The sequence below is a fragment of the Coregonus lavaretus genome (assembly GCF_964263955.1).
Source record: "Coregonus lavaretus genome assembly, chromosome: 25".
NCBI classification, from domain to species: Eukaryota; Metazoa; Chordata; class Actinopteri; order Salmoniformes; family Salmonidae; genus Coregonus; species Coregonus lavaretus.
Genome location: NC_140012.1, coordinates 18,179,919 through 18,198,762, shown reverse-complemented (window position 1 = coordinate 18,198,762; position 18,844 = coordinate 18,179,919). Strand labels below are relative to the sequence as shown.

At 42.8% G+C, this 18,844-nt stretch overlaps 1 protein-coding gene across 1 annotated transcript; it reads right to left on the bottom strand.

The window, feature by feature from the left end:
- Positions 1-215: 215 nt before the first annotated feature.
- Positions 216-18,038, bottom strand: bicral (BICRA like chromatin remodeling complex associated protein). The gene is made up of 13 exons (XM_084142030.1): positions 17,750-18,038; positions 15,320-15,371; positions 14,653-14,698; positions 14,404-14,452; positions 14,217-14,282; positions 12,938-14,125; positions 12,796-12,841; positions 12,665-12,714; positions 11,650-11,699; positions 10,734-10,879; positions 4,079-4,173; positions 3,894-3,996; positions 216-3,777 (listed from the first exon to the last, which is right to left on the bottom strand). The coding sequence occupies exons 2-13, from the start codon at positions 15,345-15,347 to the stop codon at positions 3,305-3,307; spliced, it is 2,340 nt and encodes a 779-aa protein (XP_083998156.1). The 5' UTR covers positions 15,348-15,371; positions 17,750-18,038; the 3' UTR covers positions 216-3,304.
- Positions 18,039-18,844: the final 806 nt, after the last annotated feature.

Genomic DNA, 18,844 nt, shown 5'->3' with positions numbered 1-18,844 from the left:
AAGCAAAACCAGAACCTGTGAAGGGCTCCCAAGACTGTCACTTTTGGACTGTTTTTGTATATGGCTCATGATTTTGCTATACCAGCAACACGCTACTTTGTAAGCAGTATGAGTTTCAAACTGGACCCCACAACAAACTGAATGTCTAAACTACTACCAATAAAACATTTGTTGGAGAATGTTTTAAATGAATCAGGCTGTGCCAGTTTATGATTGTATTCAAAATGAATTTATTATTGACTTATTTTTGCTGTTGTAGTAAACACACAAACTAGAAATGAACAACTGACAGTATTTTTGTAACGATTTCTCTTGGAACACTTCATAGCCAACAGAATAAAAATAACTTCATTTTTCTCGTGTTTTTTTCTGGGGGGGTTTTCCTTACAAAAGATTATAAATATTTTGTGTTTCACATTTTCATTTTTTTACCAAAAAACCCCTATCATGTAGATAGTGAGACAGACCAAAAGAAAGTCAACAGTGAAAACGGGTCAAGAAAGTAGAAATGTATTGCTCTCCTTGGCGGAAAGGGCATAGCCTAGTACTTCAACCCCTCAAGACACTCCTGTGTGAAATTACTTTTGAGTCACATAGGGTTACATAGGCTCTGGTTAAAAATATATGGGGAATAGTGTGTCATTTGAGTGTAGACCAGCAGACACAGGGGGTCTGGAATAGTATAAAAGTCATCCTTCTACCTCCCCTCCCCCAACCCCCCATAAAAGAAAAAAGTGGTTGTCCCACTGGCTGTCATAAGTTGAATGCACCAATTTGTAAGTCGCTCTGGATAAGAGCGTCTGCTAAATGACGTAAACGTCCACAGGACCAGGGCTGAGAAGGCCACACCCAGTGGTTGTGTTCCTCTGCTCAGACGTTGCTGGCACATGAAGACCTTATAACGCCTGGATAGGTATTTTACTTATCAGCTAACCAACCACATGTTACAGCAATCTGGTCCCCGACATCACGGCACAGTCAATGACGTGGCACGCAACCATTGGTTGATGCATGCAACATCTGAGCAGGAGAACACGACCATTCAATCACTCAGACACAAGATAAACTGACGAACAGGCAGAGATCTCCTTGTTTCTATCTAAGATCTTCAGTCTGTTCATTCAGTCAGTTTAAAAGCATAGTTTACATACACTTCTCTCTCTCATCTCTTACCATAACGCCTGTTGATTGGGGTTTAACTGTTGGGAGGGAGAGATGGATAGAGTGTAAAAGTGAGGGATAGAATGGAGGAGAGGAAAGTAAGTGTGCTAGGGAACGAGTAACATTCATCCGGGGTGAGTGAACACACACACACACCAACAAACATACGAACACACCAGCACACGTACACAGAGAGTCGACATACATATACAATCCATGACCTTCCAGGGTCATTGTATCACATGACAGTAACACATTACCATGGTTGCGTGTTGACGTCGCTGGGACACACATTACTAACAAAACAAATAATAGCGATGTTTCATTTCTAAAAATGAACTAAATCTAATCTAAATAAAAAAAGATAAACATGTCTTAACATTTCTCACTCAATCTGAGGAGTTAGTGTGAATGAGTGTGTGTGTGTGTCTAGGTTGGTTCTTCTATACTTGTGGGGACAAGGACAGTAAAACAAGGAAAATTCTCCCTCGTGGGGACATTTCCCACATCCCCATGAGGACAAATGCTATATTAAGATTAGAGGTTAGGTTTAGGGTTACAGTTAGGGTAAGGGTTAGGAAAAATAGGATTTTTAATGGAAATCAATTTTAGGTCCCCATGAGTATAGAAGAACAAACTGTGTGTGTGTGAGATGTGTGGGTTGGTTTTTCTATCCTTGTGGGGACCTAAAATCCCCAAAAGTCTCCACAAGGATAGTAAAACAAGGTACATTCTCCCTCATGGGTACATGAAGAAATAGGCTATTTTAAGCTTAGGGGTTAGGTTTAGGGTTATGGTTACAATTAGGGTTAGAATTAGGTTTAGGGGTTAGTGGTTAGCAGTTAGGTTTAGGGAAAATAGGATTTTGAATGGAAATTAATTTTAGGTCCCCATGAGGATAGAAGAACAAAACGTGTGTGTGTGTGTGTGTGTGTGTGTGTGCGCGGATGGTCATCACATACCTTTAAGGTACAAAAGAAAAATGTCAAATAAGATACCAAAACGGACAGAAAACCAAAACCTGCTTGTTTAGTAGTTAGACACTCAGAGTGTGAGTGAGTCTCTCTGGCTTGACTATGAAAACTGAAGTAGAGAACAGAAAAATTACAATATATTTCTTGTAGTTGTCAAATCCATCAATGACTATGGTATTATACACTGAGTATACAAAACACTAAGAACACCTGCTCTTTCCATTACATAGACTGACCAGGTGAACGCTATGATCCCTTATTGATGTCACTTGTTAAATCCACTTCAATCAGTGTAGATGATGGGGAGGAGAAGGATTTTTAAACCTTGAGACAATTGAGACATGGATTGTGTATGTGTGCCATTCAAAACGTAAATGGGCAAGACCAAAAATGTAAGTGCCTTTGAACGGGGTATGGTAGTTGGTGTCAGGCGCACCGGTTTGTGTCAAGAACTGCAACGCTGCTGGGTTTTTCACGCTCAACAGTTTCCCATGTATATCAAGAATGTTCCACCAACCAAAGGACATCCAGCCAACTTGACACAACTGTGGGAAGCATTGGAGTCAACATGGGTCAGCATCCCTGTGGAACAATTTCGACACCTTGTAGAGTCCATTCCCCGACGAATTGAGGCTGTTATAAGGGAATACTCAATATTAGGAGGGAGTTCCTAATGTTTGGTATACTCAGTGTGTGTAGGTATGTAATGTCAGGTGCAAAAATTAAAGGACATTTCTTACAAGGCTTCTTCATGTAAACATTTCAAGGACAACGTAGAATTTCTCAGGCACAGAATCATCATCATCATCATCTTCCTTCTCCCTAAACTTCAGCATAATGGCACGTGGCTAAAGTTGGGGTTCAGGGGGTTGACATCTTCTTCCGGCTCACACCCAACTGGATATGATGTAACAGAGGTCATGACCCCTGGCTGTCCTACAGTAACCATAGTACTGTAACCATAGAAAAATAATCTAGATTATATTTCTATGACAGTAACTAACTCAGAGCTGGTTGAACTGGACTGACATGAGAGAGAAAATAAGAAAATAAACAATAACAAACGTGTAGCCCCAAGAATGAGCCGGGGGGCAAAGGATGGGAGGATGAGAGAGATGGAGAGATACAACAATAGAATGGTGGCACGTCCGTCTGTCAAGTCTGTCTGTCTAACATTCTAGAATGCTGTTGACGGCTGCCTCTAGAACCGAGTCTGTGTCAGGCAGGGTGGGAGGGAGGGGCAGGGGGGCCTGGGGGTGAGAGGAGGACAGGTGAGACAGGAACTGAGTCTGTACCGCCCCTGTCGACATCGCCGCTGTGGCAGTAGCAGCCACATTGCCGTGGTGATAGTTGCTGTTGTTGCTAGAGGCAGCTTTGTTTCCATAGTTGCTATGTTGAGTCCTCTTCAGGTCCATGATACTCTTAAAAGAGTCTATTCCTCCTCCCCCTCCTCCCCCGCCTCCCCCTGGGTCTCCATAGCCCGACTGGGGGTCTGTCCTGTAAGGGGGGTCTGTGGTTGCCCCCTTCCCTGTCTGTCTACCGCCGTGGCTGGACGAGGGGGAGGAGAGAGGGTCCAAGGGGAGGCAGGGGGGAGAGAGGGGAGACGGCTTCACCCCACAGCAGAAATCTTCCAAGAAGCCATCTATGGAGGGAGAGATCAAGAGAGAGGGGAGAGAGAGAGAGAGAGATGATGATGAGAAAAATAATGTTCCACACTTTTTAAATGGTCCACACCCATGCCATGTCCCGCCTCCTCACCTGGGTCCACCAGTATCATACGTTTGTCTTGTGTCAGGTTCTGGCGCTCCTCTTGGTTGAAGGTCCTGTCAATCATCACCATCTCTGAGGAGGGACTGGAGCGCTGCAGGGAGGGGAAGGGACTTCCTGTTAGCAACAACCTTACACTTTTCAAAGATTAAAAATAATTGTGTGTGCGTACTCACCTCAGCCTCCACCATCAGCAGTCGTCTGTATTTGTTGATCATGACCTGGGTCCTCTTCAATACCTGAGTCGCCATCGACTCAAACTCATCATCCACTGTTAAGAGACAGAACACAGTGGTTACACACACACACTAGTGATGCACGGGTTGACACATAACCTGCAGTCCCTGCGGTTATATCCGCAGGGCGGGCGGGTTTAGGGTCATGAAATATGGTGTGGATGAAAAGCAGATGGGTGGCTGGCAGGCGGGTTGAATAAAAAGAAAACAATGCATTAAAAATCCATAAATGTATCATTATTGTGCAATTCAGAAAAGCTGCGAAATGGAGAGTTGAAAATAAATAGTAGGGAGGCCAGAACAGTAGCTTAATGTTTGGGGAAGATTTGGTGAAGTGGTAAATTAGGATGATAGCAGTGCCAGCTATGATATGTGTAAGGATTGTGAGGCGCTATACAAATTCATATACAAAATCTACATTTTGACTCAGGAACAGGAGTGGAGAAATATGATTTATTTCATTCAGCATCTTGAGAGAATGTGAATGAGCGATAGGGACCGTCTGTAAAGTGCTATCTTTATCAGCATCATAAAAGCTGATAGTATTTCAACCACATAAAATATGTAACCAAGCCGAACTGAAATCTTATCAGAAACGTTTGGTCGTTTTCACAGCTTTTAATTTCCTTAAAACCGGTTAAACTGATTTTTAAATTTATTATTATTGCATTTTCTCCCCGGTCCTTAAACATCTTTGCTGCGCGAGAGAATCAGAGACGAAAGACAACTTTACCGATGTCAACTAGATTGAAGCATTCATTCTATCATTAAAGACATTATTCTGGTGAGAAAGGGTTTATTTAGTATTCTAGGGCAACAAAGGTGGCGCGTCCATATGGCTAAGCTTCCCCTAAAGTAAATTGAATTCAATTGCCAAAATTATAAAGCCTAATAAGTCTATCACAGAAATAAATAAAAACATAAAAAATAGGCTACTACACCAGAACGCATGATTTGGCCACAGAGAATTATTAGCTTCTTTTAAAAAAAGAAGCTGTGGATTGTTTTAAAATTACATTGCCTCCAGCGGAAGGGCCCACAATTTGGGCAGTGCACACGGCAAATACCAAATAGATGATGGTTGAGTTGCGACTGTCAGTGAAAAGTAGAGAGGCCCAGCCAGGCATAGGCCCATTGCAATATTTCAAAATACAACTGCGGGAAAACATAGTTTGGAAAGCAAATGTCCAAATACACAAACACAGCTGATTCAAATAATCAACTAATCATCAAGCTTTGATTATTTGAATCAGCTGTGTAATGCTAGGGCAAAAACCAAAACGTTGCTGTAAAGAGAAGACAATGAAAAGACTCTAATCTGTATTTTAGTTATCAAAATTCGCAACTTAATTTAACGGACAGTATAGCCTACTCAGGGATCATTACCTAGATTCAGCCGTGGGATGATTTTTTCTTGAGCGGATGGTCAGGGGGCCGGAACATAATCACAAATAATTTGTAGACTGCAAATTGACTGCAAGAAGCCCAAACAGATATAATATTTGACTAAAACATAATCATTTAAAACCTTGCTTGCATATTTGAATACGATCACATACACAGTTTATTAGGTACACCCATCTAGTACCAGGTCGGAACCCCCTTTGTCTCCAGAACAGCCTGAATTATTTGGGGCATGGAAACGTTGCTAAACGAGTATCAAGGGACCTAACGTGTGCCAGGAAAACATTCCCCAAACCATTACACCACAGCTACCAGCCTGTACCGTTGACACCTGGCAGGATGGGGCCATGGACTCATGCTACTTGTGCCAAATCCTGACTCTGCCATCAGCATTAAAATCACTTGGAGCTAATTTGCTTGTGTTTTTACAGTCAGTTAGAAAATATACATATATCATTGATATATCATTGTTGTTTCTTCTCAGAAAATTTGGGGGCCAAATAAAACATCACCAGTTGGGGAACCCTGGCCTATCTTATTGGCCCCAGCGGAGAACATCGGCTACATCCACGGTGAGTGTGCATATTCACTCTTTATCATTGTTGGGTCAGTGCCACTTGAAAGTGTATTTGGACAATAATTTCCTCTTCCAGGTCAGATGGACGTCACATTGTATTTGTGTTTCCCCTTCTAGTAGGCCTATTATATGGATTAGACAACGACGTTTTTATTCATCTCTTTGTCAGTGTCAGCAGAGTAGGCTACCCTGTAATTTTTGTCATATTAAAAATTATTCTGCTCCAGTCATATAAAGTGTAGTAGAATTGCATGAAATGTGTTTATAAAAGGCCACATTTTCCCCCTGCAAAGATAAGAGAAGAAACGTATCTGATATATGCGGCCCAAATAAAATTCAAAGACTCCAGCCACCCAAGGGTGCATGTAACGCTTATCAATCCAATGATGTAATACGATAGTTGAAATTGAATAATAGAATATTAGTTTCAATGTTTACATTTTCTGATCCACTCGGAAATTTGAAAAATAGAAACAGAGTTAAGAAACTTCAGTTTCACATTATTCTACCCTGTAAAATGTAGATTTTGATATAGTTTTTTTAAATTTTCAAATGTACCTTGTGCCATTTGAAAAATGAAAGTTTAAATATTGGTGCGGTTAGGAAAACTGGGTGATTTCTAAATACGTGGTTCAAGTGGATGCTACCATTACAGTGCACAGGGAGAGACCCTGCTCATCCAAAGTGGTAAATTAATGTGGTCCTTTGGAGGAGAAATCTATCTCACACTCACTCACACACACACCAGACAGGACAGCGGGTAAAGACGAGTGCTGCGAGTCACGGACTGGTCCTGAGGTGAGGTTTGGCACACACACACACACCAGGTTTTTCCCTGGCAACTTATAGGCATACACGCTTCTAATGGCCATGTTGCATTATGAGCACAACCAAAAAACACTTGGCACTGTCACTGACTGCAGAGATAGTTTGCCTAATTTTATTGTACGATCTAAACCGCTGTGAAATATAATTTTCAAATAACCAAAAATATTGTATTTTCAGACAAAAACGAAAGTAACAGACACAAAAACAAAACTTTACGGGAAGCAAAGAAATAGCGCACATAGAACAGATCTACTGCTTAAACTTTCTTTCAATGAGAATGACAGATCTATAACTCACATTTCTATGTCAATTTGGTCGGGTCGCCCAAAAAGTTACATATTGCAGCTTTAACAGTAGTATTTCCCCCTTATGGCAACTATCCTTCTAACGACCGTAGGCTAGTAGGCAACATGAGCACACCCAATGAAACAAATTACTGTATATTGGGATCCTGGAGACCAGGGGCTATGCGTGTGTATGTGTCCCATGTTGAGCTGCCCTCCAAATTCACTACAACACTCCTATTTTGCAGCCCATTATCCTAAACTGTAGGCTAATAGTACGTTACAGTGGGCAAGTGAAAGTAAATTAGACTATAGCCTATCTGCATTATATCCAACGGATGTGGGAGGAGTGAAGCAGGGATTTTACGCAAACGTGTCTGTGGGAGGAGAGGCAAAGGAGCTAATCTTAGGCGCTGTTTGAATATATTGAAATAATAATTGATCTAAATAGGCCTATTTGATCAATGATGATCAATGATCATAGGCTTTATATAAATAAATAATCACTGTGTGTGTGTGTGTGTGAGACTTCGACTCCAAGGACAACATTAATTTACCACTTTACAGTGTAGACAAGGCTAATCTCCCCCCACACTGAAGTGGTAGCATCCACTTCAACCAGTGTTAGAAATCACCCAATTTTTCCAGCCACACTAATATTTCAACTTTCATTTTTCAAACAAAAAAAGGTCAACTAGAACATTTTACAGGGTAGAAAAATTAGAAATGTAAACATTTTAAACCCATTTTCTATTACTCAATTTGAACAAGTGGACCAGAACATTTTGAAATTGAAACATAGAAACAAATTGTCATGAGCCTCTCACTCCACCGGGTTACCACCTTAATTTTCTTCCACTCTGCTCACCACTCTCTCTACTCAGCCTAACTAGCTCCACCTGTCCCTGCTCTGCTCTGCTCTAATTACTCTGCCAGCTGCGCTGCATTACCCACTACCTCTCCCAGTATTTAAGGCCCTGTCTTTCAGCTCTCCGGTGTCAGATCGTCTGCAAAGCTCACACCCGGAACCTGTTTGCTCGCGCTTCTGGCTCACCCTGGTTTTGTGACCCCGGACCTGCCTGATTTTTGGATACTCTTCTGCCCCAGGAGATCCAGACCTGCTTCTGCCATAACGACTCCTGACTACTCTTCAATCCCGGTAACTCTGACCAGCCTTCTGCCTTGCTACTACGTATTTTGGATTTCCCTTGAACTGTACTGCTGCCTTGTTTCATTCCGCCCTGTTGTGTCTGTGTCTCCCCCCCCCAGGACTTCTGGACCACCCACCACCGGCTTCATAGGACGCATCGCTGCCACTGGGGGGGGCACAGACCCAGCACATTGGACGGGATCCCTGTTACCCCTGGAGCCTTCATTCACTCCCTACTTCCCTTTTCCCTTAAGTTTTAATAAACTTTCTGGTGTGACGCAATTGTGGTCCTCTGGTCGTCTGTCTGAACCGTGACACAAATATTATATTGTTCAATTTCAACGAGTGTATTAGATCGTTAGATTGATAAGTGTTACACAGACCCCCAAGCCATAGACTGTTGGCAAGCGGTACCAGTGCACCAAGTCTGGAACCAACAGGACCCTGAACAGCTTCTACCCCCAAGCCATAAGACAGCTAAAAAAGACTGCTAAATAGTTAATCAAATGGCTACCTGCATTGACCTTTTATTGCACTAACTCTCTTGCACTGACTCTATGCACACACACTGGACTGTACCCACACACTCACACTACTTACACTGACACCCCAACACACACATACATACACACTACATACGCCCACACACACATAACACGTGCACACATGCATACTGACGCCACACACTCACATACACACACTTTCACACTCACCACATACGCTGCTGCTACTGTCTAAAAATGTTATTTTTAGATGTTATTGTTAAAAAAAAATCTTTAACTCTGCATTGTTGGAAAAGGACCCATAAGTCAGCATTTCACTGTTAGTCTACACCTGTTGTTTACGAAGCCTGTGACAAATAACATTTGATTTGATTTACAGGCTAGGCCTACTCTACACCACTACGTGCTCAGCCATGCATTTTTGCAAACAGTGAGTTATATTATTAGCCTAAATTATGATTATCCAATCTACTCATCACATTAGGAATTAAGGTTATTATAGTTTTGTGTTTTTATATGAGCTTTTATTTCTTTTAGTTTTAAGTTGTTGTTTTTTTATTCGGTTTAGTTTCAGTTAGTTTTCAGATCCACTTTACTAGTTTTTATTTAGTTAAAGTTTTATAAAAACATTTCCATTTAGGTTTTTTATATTATTTAGTTTCAGTTGTAGTTTTAGTGTTAGTAAAGAAAGTAACCTATCTACTGTATCCATGGGAGGCTAGGAGCCATGTATGTGTTGTATCGTTTTCGTGTTTTTTGGGATGTCACTTCTTGCCACTGTGAGGCAGTAATACATAAGGTGATAGGTCAGGTTAAGTTTAAAGGTAGATTTAGGGAGATGACGCAAGATGACGTAGATACACGAAGTAAACAGTAGTAGTGGGTCAATTTCCGCAACAACCAGGAGTGTTGAAGCGCAAGGCTAAACCCTCAGCTGTTTTGGTCTCGTAGCTACCACGTTGTAGCAGCGTGATGCGCACCTGCGCACATGTGCAGATACTCTGTGTGACTGTGTGAGAGCAAAGCCTTGCATCATGCTCATCTCAATGGGCGCGTTCGAGCAGATCACTTTTGTCAAGTCGATGACTATCATTGGTGACCGCAGTTCAAAGTGTGTTGCATTCTGGGGATAAGAATTGTCCGACTGGCACCTATGTAGCACATGGGTTTGTATAAAACGTACTCCTCAGCCTGAAGTGTCCCCACTTACGCCAGCGAATAGCTAGCTATTTGAGTGGGGTTGACTGGTAAGACACTTCAGGAGGGCGGTCACATGTGCTAGCAAGGCACAGGTCCTGGGTTCAAACCTCAGTGTTAGCCGAATCAGGAGGAAGTGGTACTCACTAAGCAAGCAGCGTGACGTCCGTCACACCTACATGTCGACTCCATGAACTTTACAAAAATCATGTTATCAAAGGTAATGACGTTTTGACTGCAAGTTTCTTCAGTTGATTTTCCCAAACTGCGCCATGCAGCCATCGCCTGCATTGTGGGAGGCTCTAATATCAACCAATCATTAGGGAATTTTTGTTTTACCCACGCGAACGTGACCAAAGACATGACTGAAACAGGAACCAATTTGCCGGAATTTGTGTGTGCAGTGGATATATTCAAATAAATGTGATATTTGAGGCTCTCTCTCACTAATCGATTGTACAATGTGTACACACAATATTATATTATATTATGATTTCAGTTTGTGAGTGTGTGATATGGGGGTTAGATACATGCTTATTTCAACATTATAAAGAAAACCTTTCATAAACAATGACAAGACTGCCATGTTGATCTGAGCCTTGCTGTTGGAAAACCCCATTAGTGTCTGACTTTCGGTGAACAAACAGCTGACCTTGGGAAAACTCTTCCTTGTTGGGCGGAGCTCCGTGGAACACGTGGTAGGGGAGGAGTCTGTGCAGTGCGTCATCCAATGAGGTGAAGCGGGCGATGTCAGGTGACAGAACCCCAGAATGATCCATCCTCAACTGCTGTAGCATCCTGGAGAGACACACACAGTACACGTATCACACACACACTCCCTCAGCCCCCCAAGGGGGACCCAGCAAAACTGCAGTACACCACTGACACACGCATATCCAGTCGCTAGTGAAAGTCTACACACCCCTTGCACAGTCTGCACATTTTGCTGCCTTAAAATTTAATCTAAAAAGGATAAATAAAAACCAATCCAAAGTGAAAGAAAAATTCTAGAAAATTCTCCAAATGACTAAGAAATACAAAATGAGGATGTATTGATTACGTAGGACTTCACACCCCAGAGTAAATACTTAGGTGGAAGCACCTTTGGCAGCCATTACAGCTGTGAATCATTTTGAATAAGATTATACCAACCTTGCACAACTCTTAGGGCAACATCTATCCATTGTTTTTGTCAAAATTGCTCAAGCTCAGTAAGTTTGGTTGGGAATCATTGATGGACAGCAATATTGAAACCTTGCCTCTGATTATTTTAAGAAGATTTAAGTCAGGACGGAGACTGGACAATACAGGAACACTCAACACCTCTTAGAAAGCCATTCTTGCTATTTTTGTTTATTTTTGACCATTTTAATTTAAAACAATCACAGTAAGGTACTTAATTGTTATCCAGAAATGATTTGATATTGAGATAAAAACGGCTGCATTGGACGTTTAAGGCTAAATGTGAAAACTGTGCAAGGGGTGTGTAGACTTTCACTAGACACTGCATGCGCGCACACACACACACACACACACAGCATCTATAAACATACACACACACTACTTACATTCCTCCTCTGGAGAGCTGCTGAGGGGCCGGCCTCTTCTGAGCGCTGACCTACAAAAGACACATTTCAATACCATCATCATCACCACACACATAGGGCTGTAAGCCCATGTTGCGCAACATTTCTATAGGCTATGCAATTGAGTTTAGATGGAAACTAAAAATAATAATAAGCACATTGCTTCGCTTTACAATCGGAGCAGCCTACATGACTGGCATGAAAATGAACCATGGGAAAAGAGTATTCCATTGGCTATTCAAGTGCATACGGATTACATGTATTTTTTTACCCTGCCCCTGTTCTGACAGGTGAATGATAATGGCCCATTTTAAATCTAAACTAATTTCACATATATTCTTTAGTATATATATAAAGACAAGATTCAATTGAGAATAGTCTGATGGGTGAAAATATTATCACTTGTGAATGATGTCCAGCTTGTGCAGTCTAAGGCCAGAAACAGCGCATGCATTTTTTCATACTTTTTCGAATCATAGGCCTATATGTTATGATAAGGTTTGTATCAAAACTAAAGTGGCAAATAACTCCAAACGTAGCCTTTAGGCCCAAGACCCCTGGAACACTGTTGGAGAGCCCATAGCCTACAGAGCCTAGTGAAACATGTGTTCTTATAAGCCCAGTCATTGTGCAATCGCGTGTGAAAACAGAGTTTTAACTGGACACTATTTAAAAGAAGATCCCAGCTTTCTCGTGCTGCTATATTTATTGCTCAATTCTAAAAAATTAAGCACATGAATCAACTTTACAAACGGTGTTGCCTACCTGGCATATTAACAACATAACTGCACGTAACCTAACATTTTATGACCACCACAGACCTACACACACACACACACATTTACATTTTAGTCATTTAGCAGACGCTCTTATCCAGAGCGACTTACAGTTAGTGAGTGCATACATTTTTCATACTACACCATTTAAATAAATTGCTTAGCGCCCAAACACTTACTATAGTAGGAGGTACACATACAGTGTATAACATGTAGAATACCTGTGTGTTTAGCGGGGCGTCTTGGCTGATGTAGGTCATTGTTTTCACAGCTATGAGACAAATGAGAAACAGATGTCAGGAGAGGGGATTATATACATCTATAACAACTACACACACACACAAACACAAACCTTTGTTTCCAAGGAGGTTGACGAGCTGTGTCTGAGCCTGCTTGTCCTGAGGAATTGGAGAACAAAACATTACAAAAACATATTATAGAAACGCATCCAAAGAGGATAATAATTAAGTGAGAAAGAGAGTTGTAGTTAGTACCTGTGTGTACTCCTGTTCCTGTGTGGCAGTACCAGAGAGAGACAGGGGGGAGAGGGAGCTGCTGTTCTGAGTCTGAGACAGTACGAGGCGCTGCACTGGGCTGCCCGACACCTGCCCTCTAACCCCAGTTGCTGTGCCAACCAGCGTCAGACGCCCCTGATTTGATGCCGCCTGGACTGGGGCAGGGCTTGTACCAGGAAAACTCTGCCATGTTTGGGTCATGGCTCCTCCTACTCCCACCTGGCTGCCTCCCACCTGGATTAGCTGACCTCCCGCCGTCGCTGTGAAGTTCTGCCCGGCGATGAGCTGGACTGTGTTCTGATTGGCTAGCAGGGTTGATTGGGATGGGTCTGAGGGGCCATTGTGGTGGACCAGGTACTGCCCTGGGGGCAGGTTGGCCTGGCCTTGCTGTCCCTGGTTCTGCTGCCCCAAGGGAGAGTGGACCAGGATGGAGCCGTTAGCTGTGTAGTGTCCCTGGGCCGCAGTGTTAACCATGGTGGTGGTTGTGGTCTGAAGTCCCAGGCTGTAGACTGTCTGAGCCCCAGCTTGAAGGGGTTTGGGCTGGATAGGTCTGACCAGGGCCTGGGCGCCCCCTGGTCCTCTCTGGATGATGATATTCTGCAGGGGGATGTTCTTAAAGGGCAAGCCCACCTGGTTCACCTGGGCCGCTGGGGAGGGGGTGGCGAACACCTGCCCCCCTGCTGCTACTCCCCCCACCGCCCCCCCTACCCCCCCACCCTGCCGGAGGAGGATCTGTTGGACCCCTCCCCCTCCGAAGGACCCCAACACCTGGATGTGCCCCCCTGCCTGGCCATTGGGCAGCTGGGACATGCCCTGGAGGAACTGACCACTGGGAAACGCCGCTGTCGTTGTAGTGACCCCGCCACCGTACCCCCCCGAGACCAGCTGGGGGGGGAATGGGGAGGGGGCCGAGGGTAGAGGAGGGGGAGGTGGTTGAGAGTCTAGCATGGCCTCCTGTTCCAGAGTCTGTTCAGTGATGTCTGCCTCCATGAGAGACTTCTGCAGGATGTCAAAGGGCTGGTCCTCTCCTCCGCCAAGATCCATTCCTCCTGGAGAAGCTTCTCCCCCCAGCTCGTCCTCAATGAACGATAGGCTGCTGGAAAGCTGGAGGCCCACCCTCGCTGAATCCTCAAACTCTTCATCTTTGAGGCCGGAGTTAGAGCCAGCCTGAGAGAAAGAGAACACTTTATAACTATGCAGGCTCCATCAGTTTATAAACCCATTACCAGCAGGTAAGTGCAGAGTTACTTCTACTCACAGTGTTACTGGTGAAGAAGGTTCCGGCAGAGCCGTACGCTGCGTTCGTCACGTCATCCTCCTCAATCTGAGGGAGAAAATACACGTCACTTCACCTGTATCACAAAGCAGCGTGCTAACTTCATTAAATATTATATTACTTGAAATGGGCATGGATGAACTAGTAGACCAGAGGGGGAGACACTCACAGACTTGTTGGTGGAGCCGTGGAGGTAGTCATTCAACGCCTGCACATCCCTGGAGGACAGAAGGAGGGAGAGAGCTTGAGTCAGAGATCATCTGAATTTCACTTTTTAAAAAAAAAGCTATTTAGTTAACATTCGTAACCCGTGGGCAACAGACTTATCGGTTCCACTTGCCATTACTAATGCCTTAAGAGTTAGATGTTTGTAGATGTGTTATAGTGTTTGTGATTTATGTGTTCTAGATAGATTTACCCTATAATATCCAGAAGACGGCGATCGTCCTCATCATCCATGACACCTGGGAGAGGAGAGGTGAGAGCAGAGAGGGGGATGAAGTGAGAGGAGGGGGGTGAAGTGAGAAGAAAGAGGTGTAACGGAGGAAAGGATAAGAGGAAGGGGGAGATATCCTATTAGGATTTTAACTGTATACACTCTGTAACTACGCTAAAAAGCTCATAAATGCAATATAAGAGTTCTTATTCAAAACCCTCTTACTATTCTACATTTTATTTTATTTTACCTTTATTTAACTAGGCAAGTCAGTTAAGAACAAATTCTTATTTACAATGACGGCCTACATTGCTGCAACAATTCTTATGAATGCTTGTGAGCACTAAAGAGTTAAGGAAAGTAATGCAGAGACATAGGCAGTGAGACAATACAGAGGAAGTGCTGGGTGGGTGTGTGAGTCACAGGCGGCGGTGGCACCTGGGGAGGACAGGCTCATAGTAATGATTGGACTGGAGTAAATGGAATTGTATCAAACACATGGTTTTTTAATAACATTCCATTCACTTCATTCCAGCAATTATTATGAGCCGTCCTCTCCTCAGCAGCCTCCTGTGTGTGTGTGTGTGTGTGTGTGTCAGACTGTATCTGCATGCCTATCTGACAGTTGGCGACGCAATAAAACACTCACAGCTTTCTGACAGCGAGCATGGAATCATTCATTAACCACCACCTTTTATTTCCTGTGATGGAGTGGTGGGCAGAGTGAGAGATAAGAGAGATGGGTGGGGAGAAAGAGAGATTGGGGAGGCACAGAAAAAGAGAGAAGTTAAGAACAATAGTATTCAAAGTGCAGTATTGCCCCTATCCCTCCACCTACCTATCCCTATTCCATGAGAGTGAAGCTCCCGCCCCCTACCCTTCTCTCTTCTCCTGCACATTGGTTGTCTCTCCTGTCACCTCCCATTGAATGAAGATGGTCATCAAAGTCTAAATAACTCCACCCTGTTCCCTTTAAAAGGTTGTTTGTTTGGGAATTGAAGGTTTACAAAGCATTTGCTTTGTTTAATAGCCAGCATTCCACAGAACTACCTCCAATTATGTTGACCTTGTATCATGGTGAAAGGGGACATAAAAGAGTTAATAAAGTGGTGAATAGTAATGAGGAGCAAATCAGTAAATGTAGCTGGAATGTAGTATTCGAATATTCTCAAGGCTAAGCTGTGTATTTCGTTAATTCACAGAGCTGCAATGCCTGGGTTAAACAAGGTGGTGTTTTGAAAAATGGCATGCCACTGTAGGGGGGGGGGCTGTGATGTGTCCAAATGTAGCAACATTTTTGACTTTGTATCTTTCATTCGACGTCATGTCAAATTACAAATGTGATACATTGTGTCATGTCGGTGATGTAACATTGACTGTGCTCTTGTATCAGTCTGTTCACACGTTTAACCAGTTTCAAACAAAATGGCGACTCGGCCACCATCTTTGGTTGAGAAAGAACCAAGCCTAATAAGGCTCAAACAGCAAAGCGTCATAAAAGGTCTCAGCTGCAATTGAGTAGCTCGATGTAGGGAAATTGCACGATTATTATAGTTAATAAAACGGGTCGTTTTGGAATTGTGAAACAACTAGCTGTATTTTCAAAATGTGGGCTGCTAGCCTGTTTTTTGCTAGCAGCCCAGATATCTAGCTAGCTGCTAGCATACGCAGATAAGAGTGCCACTTTATATTAACCTTTCCACCAACAAAAAAGGAAATAAAACAGTAAAACAATCTTTTATTTAACAAATTAAACCGATACACGTGCTCGTTGAAGGGTCCCTTCAAGTGTTGCCGTTTTAAGATATTTTTGACAATATAACCTGGTGATGGCGTCGAGGTTAACGTTGGCTACTCGGCTAGCTAACCTCTAATGAGGTCCCTTTTCGCTTCCCATTTCAACATTGGGGTTATTTTGTGATAGTGGCTAGATTAGCTAGCACCACTAAATGGGGGAATATAGCTACACGTGTCAAATAACTGGCGAAATGCACAGTCTCAAAGCCTGGAAGAGTTAGTTCAATTTAACAGAATTTTGCGAATGGAGAAAACAAGCAGCCGCTAGCTAAACGCTGTTAGCTTGCTAGGTGCCCAGGAAAATTCAAAATAGTCACAATATAGTGTTTCCTCTCCCCTGGATACACCTAGCTTACTGGTCGGAGTAGGCGTACAAGAAGAAGAGATGGCTAGCCAGGGTCGGAGTAATTTATAAACCTGTTTATCCAAAGAATAGTCGAAACATTTAGCTCCAATAGAATTTCGACATCGTAATAACACCCTCCCAAATCATAGCATCAGACAAACAGCTAGCTAGTAACGACAGTCGTGCCACAGCCTTCAAGCTTTGGAAACGTCGTTTAGACCGCCAGCTGATGTACAGCTTGCGATTTATGTCCAAAAATAGACTGAATCGACAGACAATGATAATCGCATTCGAGCACAAAAAGCCTGTCCTCCCAGCCTCTAGCTGGTCGCTGACGTGCTCTCTTTCTCTGCTGTGTTGGGGTAGACTTCGGAAGCTACCATTTGTCTTCTATTTAGCTCATCTGCCAGCATGCAATGCAAAACGTCAGATTTCCCTCGATTTGCTGAACAGACATATTTCAATCGTGGAATTTACGACAGCGCGGAGTCTTCTTCACCAAGCAGCTCTTTGGGCTAGCTATTTGACCGCGGATTTTTTTTTACTGGTAAACATCGGCCTGTTCAAGGTTAGCTAGCCGATGTCGCCTATTTAGAATCGTCGGATAGAATTCGTTGATACGGCTAAACAGTGTCGAGACCTAAGTATTTTTTACGATTAACATAAAGACGACTGAAAGACGGCAAACCCTTACTCCTGTCTCACTCCTCTTGAAACCCAATATCTCCATTTGGCAACTTTTAATTTGCTCCCCCCTCCTTCTCCTCCTCCTCCTTCTTCCACTCATATTTTTCTCACTGTCCCTGTTGTGTCTCAGATAGATTTCTCTCCACTCTCAGTCTCTTCCCTCCCCGAAGGAAGGGAGGAAGGAGGTTGTGTGTGTTTTTTCCTAGAAATTTTATCACAAAATTATAATACACTCAAAGGGAAACTCACCGTCATGAAAAAGCAGTGCCTTGTCAACGGGGTTTCCTCGCCATCACAGCACGGGTAGTGCCGCTCCAGCAGAAGGCAGTAACATCCGAGCATTCTACAGATATCGTTGCAATATTCCATAGTAGTAACATAGGACGGAAAAATTGTCACTAAACTCTAAATACTGAAAAAATCTGTTTTACCATTAATGAACGTTTTTTAAACTTCCATGACAGCTATTTCATAATTATTCTCCCCTATGAATAGGAAATTGTTTTACAGTAGACTTGGCCATTGTGAACGGTAGGGGGCGGGCCACTAGTAGATGCCACACCTTGATGTGGCTGATAAAGTAATTGAGGAGGTTGTACATTGACCACAGAGAGATCAGCGAAACGAGGGCGTTATTCCACTCACATACCCTCCAGTGGGATATAGGAGGGGGGTAACAGCTTTTATAAGTAATCTCAAATATTAAACAATTAATCCTATTCACAGTGCTGCTCTGTACACCATGTTTCAATCAGAGATGGGTGCCAACTATACACATTGTAATTCAGTCTATTCTGGTGTACATTTTGTGAATTCATGTAGGCCTATTGTATTCCATATACTACAAACCCATTTCTTATACTTGCAACAGCGGTCTAAGTTGGAAGAGTGCAGTTATTTCTTCCTGCAGAAGAATTAACAGGTACTGTATGTGAAAGTATGAAAAATGTATGCACTCACTAACTCTGGATAAGAGCGTCTGCTAAATGACTAAAATGTAAAATGTAAAGTGAGGTGTGTGTGACATTGAGAAATGAATAATAAACGATTCTACATCTACTGTGAAGGTGGCTACTGATAGACTATTTTACTATTCTGAGATTTGTCTTCTATTCTCCTAGATTAAAGCTCAGGTTTTGCTTAATAATGTGCATTGTCATCCTTCCACTTGCTTTCGCAGTGGGGCACAATAGAACATGAACATCATTATATATGGATATTTACAGTGGTGTAAAGTACTTAAGTAAAAATACTTTAAAGTACTACTTAAGTCGTTTTGGGGGGTATCTGTACTTTACTATTAATATTTTGGACAACTTTTACTTTTACTCCACTACATTCCTA

Bases quoted from the DNA above. Each gene is read 5' to 3' on its own strand.
- bicral (XM_084142030.1), bottom strand. From the start codon at position 15,347: ATGATTCCATGCTCGCTGTCAGAAAGCT. The intron at 4,174-10,733 runs GTCAGCTGTTTG...GTCTCTTAACAG, and splicing joins CAAGGAAGAGTTTTCCCAAG to TGGATGATGAGTTTGAGTCG. The intron at 3,778-3,893 runs GTGAGGAGGCGG...CTCCCTCCATAG, and splicing joins TATGATACTGGTGGACCCAG to ATGGCTTCTTGGAAGATTTC.